Below are 12,500 nucleotides of genomic sequence, written 5' to 3'. Positions count from 1 at the left end.
AGCCGTTTGGGCCTGCATCGCGGCTTTGAGATCTGCACGTGGGCCATACATTGTGACCATCTAGAGAATCTCGCCACGACGATAAATAAGGTGACGACTAAAAAATTTAACTCCATGTTTGCTGGTTCTTGGGAAAGCCGGAATCTCCCCAAATCGACTAGCAATATAGCAGGAAACTTTCTTTTTGTGCTAGCAACTTCCAGACAATCAGCGGTCGAAAACTCCTATAATCTCCGGCCCCCTCTCCCCCCCCCCCCCTTTTGTTATCATTGAGTCTCTGTGTTAATAAATTGTGTGTGTCTATTTCAATCAGCCTGGTCCATTGATTCCATTTTTGGGGATTAGTAATTCATATCAGAACTCCAAGAACTCAAAGTAATAACGCAATTTATATCAGTGTAGGAATTTCTAACCTCCTCCAGAGGAATTAAACGTTTATAGTGGAGCACAAGCAACACCTAGAGGAAGATTTGTTAATTGATTGCGGTAAAGAATAATTTGTTTCAATCCTAACCATTTTCAAAATTAAATCTAGAAAAATCCAAGCCCTTTTTGATCTCCAAGAAGAGAGTCAAAATGACTTGCAAGCCATGGGTTTCAGATCCCTTAAGCTACACAAATACAAATAACACGACTTGACTTTTGTAAACTATAAGCGTTATTTACTTCAAATTCATGACTTCGGGCCGTTTTACCACCGATTCAGAGTAAGGGATTTATGTTTCCGTGCAGAAGGTCAAACAAATCTGCACGTGTCCATGCATGTGCGTCCATTAGCGGGACACGTGAAAGAGCTTCCAACATCACTTCCTGAAAAGGTCAGGACGTTTCGAACTAATGTCTCGTAGCCTCGATGCAGGTGAAGTGTATCGATATCCAAATACCAAAAGGCCGTTGTTCGCTCTTGATCGGAATCCTAACCGTGACCACGCATCCATCGATGTAGCAGTGAAGCTGTGCCGTTATTAAAAATGAATGCAATTTTAATTATTAACAACTCTGGATTATTCATGCTGGAAAGGGTAGACACAAATCTAGTAGGGAGCATTGCACCATTCAAAAAAAACAACGCTGGTTTGAATAGCTGCTTATTAGTTATTTATGATGAAAATGCAAATGTTTACTTGCTACGGTTTCCGTCCAGTTTAAAAAAAACATTCGATGGGTGATGCAAGCGGTAACCAGGAATCTACCCATCAAGTCTACCAAGAATTTGATGGTTTCTTACTGTATCTTGGCTTGGTAGAAGAACAACTACAGGATCACCAATTTACCCCAAGATGAAGCCCTTACCCACTGAGAAACAACGTTAGATTTCTCTTATTGGGACTCCGCAGTCTTCGCCTACCAGTGGCCCCCGATGTCTGCCCTTCTACGTCTGGCCTTCTCCGTCAGCCCTTACAGGAATTCTGTTATCAGAAATATGTAGCAAAGCCCTCTTTCATAAAAGCCCCCAAGGATCCAATTTACCCCAAGATGAAGCCCTTACCCACTGAGAAACAACGTTAGATTTCTCTTATTGGGGCTCCGCAGTCTTCGCCTACCAGTGGCCCCCGATGTCTGCCCTTCTAAGTCTGGCCTTTTCCATCAGCCCTTACAGGAATTCTGTTATCAGAAATATGTCTGATGCATTCCACACAGCCTAACCTTCTAATGTACCTTGAATAAAAACACAGTCAGTGAATATCTTTATTGAAGTGAATACATGTACTTTGTATAAAATCCTTTATTATAAAAACACAGAATATGGAATTGCAGTCTTTATTGACATTTTACAAAAGTTCAACGAAATTGGAGGGTTTTCTTTCTTCAGTGGGAGAAATTGATTGAGAAAGCGGCTGGTTAAATAGCATCGGGCATCCTCGGATTGAGCCACGTCTCTTTGATGATTAAAATACAACTGTCCTAAATATAGCGGTTCCCCACTAGTTGTATCTCCAGGTCATCTGTTTCATGAGTCATGGATGTGGCATTGGTGAGATCAAGTCATGTCATGTTTATTTGTATCGCCCTTAATCACAAGAAATCTCAAAGGGCTGTACAGACTCCAGACTATTATTACACCGATACAATTCAGATGAATGGCAAAAGGCTTCAGCAAAAAAGCAAAAAAAAACCCACAACTTAGACGTTCTCCAATTTAGGGTATCCCAAATCCATGGGTATGTGCTTAAAGTACACGTTGATTCTTAAAGTTGAGTACTCCACAGTCAAGACCAAAGGAATAATCCAATTTCTACCGCAACCTTGATATGGAGCTCTATGAAGAATCAGATCCTTGTACAAACAAGCTTGGAACGGATTTGATCAGAGGTGGGTAGTAACGGAGTAAATTTACTCTGTTACATTTCCTTAAGTACGTTTTGGGAAATTTTGTACTTTGACGAGTATATTTAAATCCCTATACTTTTACTATTACTTGAAGAAAAATGGTAAATTTACTCAACATCAGACTTTAAATCAATCAAACTTTTTCTTTTTCTGTTTTTTCTTGTTTTTGTTTAAATCAGTCTTTTTTAAGTTCACTTTGAATAATGTACTTTGTATTTTTTGAAAATGTTTTAATAATTTATTGAACGATACACTGATTCGGCTGAATTCAAACGCCCAACATAATGGATTAGATGAGCATTTATTAATACAACTATTATTCCTCTTGGGTATTAAAACCTTTCCAAAGGAGGCTCGTTATCGGTGCGGAGTATGTGTGCGAATGGGTAAGTGTGAAGCTCATTGTAAAGCGCTTTGGGAGGTCTTCGGTGACGTGAAAAGCGCTATAAAAATGCAGACCATTTACCATTTAACATTGAAGTTGTTACTTCGTTACTTAATAAATCCCCTACACGTAAGTACGCGTCTGTCTGTCTCCGCTAAGGCGCAATTATTTTGACGGAGAAGTGCGCCAGGCTCTACCATGTTTAACCAATCAAACGTAGCAGCCTCGTCACGTGACCATAGTCAACCTCACCGAGTGGGGGAACGTTGTTTAACAAGGAAGCGGATCGAAAATCAGTTACTTTTTGGAAGAGGTAGTGAGGATTACTTTTTAAACACTGACAATCCAGCACCACGCATCTAACAGGATCATGACAACATAAAATTGTTTCAGTTAAAAATAACAATGACATGGATTTCGAAGGATTTTATACATTTGACTATAAAGGATATTATAAAATAACTACAAAGTAAGTACACGTACTCAGTTTGATGCAGTAGAGAGTTTCACTGGCTGTTTTTCTTCAAGGTACATTAGAAGCTTAGGCTGTCTGGAATGCAACAGAATTATTTTGATAACAGAATTCCTGTGAGTGCTGACGGGAGAAGGCCAGACGAACAAGGACAAACATCGCGACGCCCTTCGGCGAGGAGGTGGTGAAGCTGGCACCTGGCTCGCCCATGGGAGGAGTCAAGTCAAGTCAAGTCAAGTCAAATTTATTCATATAGCCCTTAATCACAAAAATGTCTCAAAGGACTGCACAGGATTACAATGACACAATGACCTCATCTTAAACCAACATGCGAGCAAGGAACAACTCAAAACCTCAGCGTGAGGAAAAAGAAAAACCTTGAGAAGGGACCTCACAAGTTGTATCCCCCCTTTCAGGATGACTGGGGTGAATTACATTTAGCATTACAGTAGATAAACATAGTAAACACTAGGTAACATGTTGAAAATTTGTCCGGAAAGTGCATGACAGCAGCGACACCCCCAGCCTGTAAACTAGTCCAGAAAGAGTCCGCACGCCCATGGGAGGAGTCAGCACGCCAGCTTGTGAAAAGACGTGGGAAGATCGGAGAAGATGGGAGAAGATCGAGGGAGAACCAGAGAGACACTAATTCGGCTAATTCGATGGAGTTCACTTAGTTAAATACTTTAAGAAATTAAATCTGCCCCCGTGTGGAAATGCCGGTCTCTTGTCCGTCTTTTCACAAAAAGAAAAGAGCATGCATTGTTAGGGAATGAAGGTTATGTTTCGGTCAACTAATTCGAACAAATTGGTAAACGATACATTTTAATAGTTGATTTCCTAACAATTAAAAGGGAAAAATTCGATATCGTGCACCACATTCTCCCTCTCCGATTGAAAAAGGCGCATCACGTCTGCAAAGCGCCACTTCGGGATCTCCGTCTGCAGCTCGCTGGAACGTTTTGTGGCAATTATTAACGGCAGATTTCCCCAAAGCTGCCGGCGGTGCTCATCATCTATGTGACATGGAGGGGAGGGAAGAGGGAAGAAGAAAACACGGATGCAATATATTTGGATGGCTGTCGGATTTCCTCTCTTTTTCTCTTTTTATCCGCCCTTCCTCCTCCTCTTCTCTCATCATGCCAGATTGGCACCACCCATCCCCCATTTCCACTTTGGCTCCTTCACTATCTCTTACCCCAGCCTGCATGTTTCTCCTCAGCATGCCATCTCCCTTTTTAACTCCTGTCATCACCCTTGGCTCTGCAATACCTAGTGCCATTTTCTGCACATATGAATGAATGAATGAATGAATGTGTGAGATATGAACATTATTAAGACTGTTTAATGGCTATATTTGCACAAATAAAATACAGGTATATAGTTTAATTCTACATTATAACGGCAGAGAAAAGAACTCACGTCCTTCCTGGTCGAAGTCCACAGAGAGAGAGGGATGTTTATTTTGCGTCAGAGTGATCAGTGCACACAAGAACATGATTTCAAAATAAAAGAATACAAGATTGATAAACGTACAAGAGATATAATCACACTCATTATTGAAATGTTACTTTATGTGTGTGTGTGTATGAGAAACATTGTTTTTATATTTAGTAATATAAAAACAAGCTAATTACCTTGAGACAGAAATTCAAGAGATTTACATTGAAACCCTGACAGAATGAAAACTTTATTTCGAATATTAAAATAAGAACAGGACAAAAACAATAACTTAACAACAAAATAATGTGACATAATATGTTCGAAAAGGGGTAGTAAGAAGCAGATGCTTATATTCCTACCTCTTCATCTTCCCACTTAAATACACGAATTATAATAACAATAATTGTAATCAAATTAATAATAACAGTTATGATGAACAGGGTTGGGTAGGGTTACTTTAACTGGATTACTTTCAATGACTTTTGGATGACTCCAATACCAAATATGCTAATAAAAGACAAGAGAAACTAAATAGGAATAAAATGATGACTCCCAACACGTGGTAAGCTTTCTCTCCTGGCTTTGATGTCTTTGATCTCCAGCAAAACCAGGGTTGGGTAGGGTTACTTTAACTGGATTACTTTCAATTACTTTTGGATTACTCTAATACCAAATGTGCTAATAAAAGACAAAATAAACGAAATATGAATACAATGATGACTCACAACACATGGTAAGCTTTCTCTCCTGGCTTTGATGTCTTTGATCTCCAGCAAAACCAGGGTTGGGTAGGGTTACTTTAACTGGATTACTTTCAATGACTTTTGGATGACTCCAATACCAAATATGCTAATAAAAGACAAAAGAAACTAAATAGGAATAAAATGATGACTCCCAACACGTGGTAAGCTTTCTCTCCTGGCTTTGATGTCTTTGATCTCCGGCAAAACCAGGGTTGGGTAGGGTTACTTTAACTGGATTACTTTCAATTACTTTTGGATTACTCCAGTACCAAATATGCTCATAAAAGACAAAAGAAACAAAATATGAATACAATGATGACTCACAACATGTGGTAAACTTTCTCTCCTGGCTTTGATCTCTTTGATCTCCGGCAATACCAGGATTGGGTAGGGTTACTTTAACTGGATGACTTTCAATGACTTTTGGATGACTCCAATACCAAATATGCTAATGAAAGACAAAAGAAACTAAATATGAATAAAATGATGACTCACAACACGTGGTAAGCTTTCTCTCCTGGCTTTGATCTCTTTGATCTCCGGCAAAACTAACATCAAATGCCACAGAAACAAAATGAAAATCAATCCAAACAGCTTGCCTGTCGTGTCCAGCATGGTCGCCGCGGCGACCGGCTGGCCCCGCCCCCTGGGCCCCGGCTGTAGTAAACAGCTAATTTGCGTGTGTGCTACTTAAGGGTGGGTTGTGGGTATTGCGGGTGCTGGTTCATTGCATTTTCTGTTCTGTTTTGCTCTGTCCTGTTTTGTTTGATTTGGAGGAAACCTGTGTTTTCACGTTTTGAGTAAAAGCCTGTTTGTGTTCTGTTTTGTCCCGGAGTTTTGGACGACTTTTATTTTGCTATATAAAAGTTCTGATCGTCAACGCAAATGAGTTCTCCCTTCCTGCCTCCTGCCTCCGTTCTGGTCCGGTCCCGTGACATTGCCAACATCATTTTTGCCGTTCCATGTATTCCATTACTCCCCAAGCCTGCACAAAATTGAGTCATTTTATTCCTATTTAGTTTCTTTTGTCTTTTATGAGCATATTTGGTATTGGAGTCATCCAAAAGTAATTGAAAGTAATCAAGTTAAAGTAACCCTACCCTACCCTGATGATGAAACAATAGCAACAACAACAACAAAGTTAACCATAGTTCTAGACGCACTATTCCCAATCTCTCGTATCACTCTTACCCCATTTTCTTCATCTTGAAGGATTTTATACATTTTACTATAAAGGATTTTATAAGATTAAATACAGGTTACAGTTATTGAGTGCAATGAAGATTTTCACTGAGTGGGCTTGATAACAGAACTTTGACGCAGAACGGCAGGCATTGTTTGGAGAAGTTGTTTTGATAGGCGCTCTGCTGTTATGAGTTTTTCAGACATCGGGACGCTCTTCTCCAAGAGGCTGGGGCCACGTGGGGGCTTTCATTGGCACGCCCATGGGAGGAGCCCTCACACCAGGTTGCGGGAAAAAACGTGGGCAGAGAAAGAAGGAAGCAGAAGATCGAGAGAGGAGGCTTGACGGAGACTCAAGCGACACTTATTCGGCTAATTCGGCCATATATTCGATGGAGTTCACTTAGTTAAATTGTTTAAGAAATTAAATCTGCCCCCGTGTGGAAATGTCGGTCGCTTGTTCATTTTTCCATCAAGAAACGAGCGCGCATTGTTAGGAGAATGTAGGTGGTGTTTGGTTAATGGAGTCAGATAACTAATTTGACCAATTTGGTAAACGGTACTTTTTTAATATATTAATTCCTAACAATCTCCATATTCCGCCAGTAATGTTTTTTTTGTATTTAAATTTGAACAAGTGAATAGGTGGACATTGTTTGATCCCGTCTTGTAAATTGTTCCAAAGACAAGAATGAATTGACGGACTCCGAATGATTTGAGTTGACGAAGGAAGTAAAGCCTTTGTCTGGCTGACTTTAGAATATCAATAGAATTGACAGTCCATGTGAGGTCAGCTAACAAGTAAGTACCTAGAAACGTGAATGAATGGACCAGTTCGACCTCGCTTCCATTAATTGACAGTGGCACATGCGGTGGAGGCTTAGAAATCTATTCTCATCTCCTTAGTTTTCCCTACTTTCAATGACAGATTACTCTCGTGACACCAGGTGGAAAATTAATCAATTTCTGCTCGGTATTCAGTTCCATCTCCTTTTGAAATAAAGCCAGAAACCGTGGCGTTGTTTGCATATTTAGCGAATAGTGAATAGTCAGAATTGGGTTGACAGTCATGAGTGACTAGGGAATACAAAGTTGGAGACAATAGACAGCCCTGGGGCGTACCAGTGTTGAGGACAATAGAACATGAGTATTTCTCACCAATGCGAACGAAGAAATCTAAAATCCAATTCTCTAAAGCCTCGATTTTCTTTTCCAGTTTTGCTGTGAGAGACCACGTCTCGCAAGCGTAGAGGAAGATGGAAGAGAACTCTCAAATACTCCATCTAAAAATGAAATTCTTGCACCCACACAGGTAAAGGAGATCTGATTGGCTCCGACTCACTGACGAAGGAGCAAGTGATCAAGACCAACGCTAACGTCAAGGCGCTGACTTACTGCGACCTGCAGTACATCAGCCTGAAGGGCCTCCGAGAAGTTTTGCGACTCTACCCCGAGTACGCCCAGAAGTTCATCAGCGAGATCCAACACGACCTCACTTACAACTTGCGTGAGGGCCACGGCTCAGATGTGAGTTGTACTCCAACCCTGCTCTCTCTTACTCTCTCTCTCTCACCCTCTCTCTCTCTCTCTCTGATTGTATATACAGTTGCACCTCGTTTCATGATCGACCCATCTTACGAATGTCTCGGTTTGCGTCTGACTAAAATCTTCTCTCGTTATGCGATCTGGCCATGCTTAGCTGGATGTATGGATTTATGGATGTATATACTGTATGGATCAGGCCATGCTTTTCTGGATGTATGGATCGTGGTTCGCGCCCCGGCCGAGTCATTCCTAAGACTTAAAAAGTGGTCGGCGGCGCCCTCTGTTGGCTGCAGCTGCATCAGCTCGCTACAACGGGTCAGGTGCAATCGACATTTCGTTCTGTGTACATTGTTACACAGAATGACAATACAAGGAAATTATTATTATTATTATTATTATTATTATATCAGGCCATGGATGGATGAATGGATGGATGGATGGATGGATGGCTGGATGGATGGATGGATGGATGGACAGATGGACGGAAGGACAGGCGGTTGGACGGACGGACGACTGCAGAGGCTGATGGATGGATGGATGTACTGTATGGATCAGGCCATGCCTTGCTGGATGGATGGATGGATGGATGGATGAATGGACGGATCGATGGATGGATGGAAGGACAGACGGAAGGACAGGCGGACGGACGGACGGACGGATGGATGGATGGATGATGGATGGATGGATCGTTGGATATACTGTATGGATCAGGCCATGCTTTTCTGGATGGATGATTCAGGCCATGGATGGATGGATGGATGGATGGACGGATGATGTATGGATGTATGGATTTATGGATGTATGGATGTATATACTGTATGGATCAGGCCATGCTTTTCTGGATGTATGGATCAGGCCATGGATGGATGGATGGATGGACGGATGGACGGATGGACGGATGGACGGATGGACGGATGGACGGATGGACGGATGGACGGATGGACGGAAGGACAGGCGGACGGACGGACGACTGCAGGGGCTGATGGATGGATGGATGTACTGTATGGATCAGGCCATGCTTTGCTGGATGGATGGATGGATAGATGAATGGACGGATCGATGGATGGATGGACGGACGGACGAAAGGACAGGCGGATGGATGGATGGATGTATATACTGTATGGATCAGGCCATGCTTTTCTGGATGGATGATTCAGGCCATGGATGGATGGATGGACGGACGGATGGATGGACGGATGGATGGATGCATGGATGGATGGACGGATGGACAGATGGACGGAAGGACAGGCGGACGGGCGGACTGTTCCCCGGATTGAGCTCCTATTTAGAATATCTCATATCTCGAGCAAATTATCCCCATGAAGAATAACTGAAAATCTATTAATCTGTTCCTATCACGGTTGCCATGGCGCCCAATTGGCTCTGCCTATGTGGCGCCAGCTGCAGTTTGTTGAGAGATTTGCTCCCTATCAGTATTTCAACTTTGTCATGTCAGTCCCCTTTAGTCGGTCTGTCTGCGAATCTCTGTTTTTACACGGCAAGCCCTTTTTCGCCTGTCCCGTTTTTTGCTCCTGTTTGTCTGTCGCTACGATCTGTTTTGATCTCTACCATGTCTCCTCTCCCGTCCCGAATTAAGACTTGTTTTGATCTCGACCACGTCTGCTCTCCCGTCCCGAATAACGATGCGTTTTTGATCTCAACCACGTCTACTCTCCTCTCCTGGCTGATCTCAACCACGTTTTTTGCTCTCCTGTCCCGGGTACTGACCTGTTTTTTCCGCTGCCGACACCGCCATCGCTCGCCACGGAAGTGCCACTTCCGCGTTCCGAGTGACCTGCTCCCCGCGACCAGCGATCACCTGATTGTGTGTGCAATCCTTTCCCTTTCTTCTAATAAAACTTGTGAGAAACGTTACGTTAGTAGGTCCTGTTTCCGTTCTGGTCCTGACAGTTCCCAGTCTCCCAAAATCGTCCTATTTAACTCTAAATAGCCATTATTTCTTTTGTTCCTTTTCCTACGACCATTTTTTGCAGCATACTCACGGTTTAACCACACAATTAACTTGCGTGGCGAGTTTCAGAGCAGGACGTATATGGGCCCCGCCCTAAAACATACACAAAGGATCATAGAGAGTCGAAGTGAGAGGGGACACGTTGTTTATTTTGTCCAAACATTGAGTCGTTGTCACAAACCAGGAACGGAGACGGGACCCAATAGCGCTCATTTTCTCAGGTTTTTATTGATAAAAGAGGGAGAGAGAGGCCTGCTTCCATGATCAGCGGATCGACGAACACGGGTAGCAGGTGGCGGGAACGCGGAAGTGGCCCTTCCGTGTCTGGCGAGGAGGATCAGAGACAGGCGGGAATAGCAGATCGTTGGCTGGGACTGGAGATCAAAGTCGGTGTCGAGTTCGTAAGCGAGGTCTGTAACAGGAGGCAGGCAGGTAACGGGGCAAAACAGGTCAGGTAACAGGCAAGCAGAACAGGCAAAGTCAGGTCCGGAAACGGGTCGGTAACAGAGATCAGGCAGGAAAAGACTGGGGTCGGACGAGAAGGCTAACTGAGCACAAGGCAACAGTTCGCAACGATCTGACAGCCACCAAGAGGAAGCCGGGGGTTTAAAAGGGGAGTGTCCAGCAATCACCTGTCTGCGCTGTTGGCACCAATTAAGCCGCCGCAGCTGCGCTCAATCAGCAATCATGACAGTCGTGTTCCAAAGTTGTCCGGGCGACAGTGGCATTTAGAAGAAGAAAGAAAGAATTTACTTTTATAGTCATTCTTTGTAACCACGCACACAGAACGAAATGCTAAACTGTAGCGAGCCGATGCAGCCGCAGCCAAACAGGGCGCCGCCATTTTGGACCCAACTGCTGTGTCGGGAGCCAATTCCAACCCTTAATGCCGAGCGCCAAGCAGGGAGGCTAAGGGTACCAACGTTGTAAGTCTTAGGTATGACTCGGCCGAGACTTGAACCAGCGACCTCCCGGTTTCGGAGCGGGCGCCCTACCATCCAGGCTACCGAGCTGGTTTAAACTGAGGTGTTGTTTTTCTCTAGTCGCTCGATTCGAGTTTCCCTGACCCAGCCAAATTCTTATCAGTTAAGCAAATCGTTGGAGTCGCCCTGACCCGGCCAAAGCCCTGCCAGTCACGCACCTTCCAAATGTTTCTACTTTTATTCCACGATATAAAAACATTGACGGTGGTTTTTGTTTGCATACTTTGATGCGCAGCCAACGGAATGCGGAATGAAAATCCCGAGGGGACGCTCACCTTTGGAGCTGCTCTCACGCATGAAGGATTTGCACGACCCGGCTAATATGAATTTAGTACACATGCACTGGGATGTTTACACCACAGTGTGCAGACACACGAAGGGGCGGCGGCGGGTGCTGCGGCAGCAGCGTGGGCCCGGAATAGCTCGGTGCTGCTGTTTGAAGCCCTTCTGCGGCTAAAAATAGCGCACGGAGATGAAGGGGGGGAGCACGGGTTCTCCCTGGCTGGATGTGTCCCCTGCAGCTGCTGCTAAGATTGGATCGCACCGGATATAAATAACCCTGGCGAGGAGAGGAGGAGGTGGAGGAGGAGGAGGAGGACTATGGCTGGCTCTTCCTCTCCCACTGCAGTGTTTTTTTTTGTCTTACTGCAGACTCCGAGTGTGCTGACAAGAGAAAAGTTTTATGCACGAGGAGGAGAGCCGAGGAGCATGTGCGTGTGTACGCTGGTGGAGCAATTCTGGATGTTTGTTGTTGGAATTTAATTCTCAAAATGTAGCGTTGACCAAATTGTTTGAATGAGTTATCTGACTTACCCAAAACACAACCTATTTGTTCTTCTGAAGTCCTTTAGCTTTATCTTATCGGCCCACATCTCCCTGCAAGATGGTGTCTCGGCTCCTCCCATGGGCGTGCCAAGCGGTTGTTTGTGCCCGACGATCTCTGGTCGTCCCGCGTCAGCACAGGCCTCCTGTTTTCTGAAGTGTCCTAGACAAATCATCTTCCAAACAGCCTGCCCTGACCTTGTACATTGAACTAAAGCCCACTCAGTGAAAATCTTCATTGCATTAAACTGAGTCAATTGTATAAAAACCTTTATAGTCAAATGCATAAAATCCTTTAATGTCGACGGCAGTAACAAATTGGAGGTGTCGTGTGAAATGTTGGTCATTTTTGGTTTTTAGTTGTTCTGCAATGGTTATATTGCAAACATGGAGATACTATAGTCCATGTCATTGGATTAAGCACACTTTGAGATGTATAGTCAGGTGGATGGACAGACCGGTGGACAGACAGATGGATGGATGGATGATGTCACTTGTAAATAGGGAAGTGGTAGCTTATGATTGTGTGGTTGGGATGGGTGGATGGGTGGATTAGGCCAGGGGTGTCAAACTTATTTTAACTCGGGGGCCACACGAAAGGACAGACATAAGTAGAGAGAGT

General features: G+C 43.8%; 1 protein-coding gene across 1 annotated transcript in view; it reads left to right on the top strand.

Annotated features, from left to right (window-relative positions):
* The window catches only part of kcnh3 (potassium voltage-gated channel, subfamily H (eag-related), member 3), a 201,964-nt gene that overhangs the window by 155,590 nt on the left and 33,874 nt on the right, over window positions 1–12,500 (top strand). The window contains exon 11 of the mRNA XM_088353442.1: window positions 7,869–8,083. Coding sequence (XP_088209568.1) covers window positions 7,869–8,083 — 215 coding nt within the window. The remainder of the gene's footprint in view (window positions 1–7,868; window positions 8,084–12,500) is intronic.

The sequence above is a fragment of the Urocampus carinirostris genome, chromosome 14 (assembly GCF_059441175.1).
Source record: "Urocampus carinirostris isolate Australia breed hairy pipefish chromosome 14, RoL_Ucar_1.0, whole genome shotgun sequence".
Taxonomy (NCBI): Eukaryota; Metazoa; Chordata; class Actinopteri; order Syngnathiformes; family Syngnathidae; genus Urocampus; species Urocampus carinirostris.
Note: the sequence above shows the minus strand (reverse complement) of the source record. Positions and strands in the feature narration are given on the sequence as shown.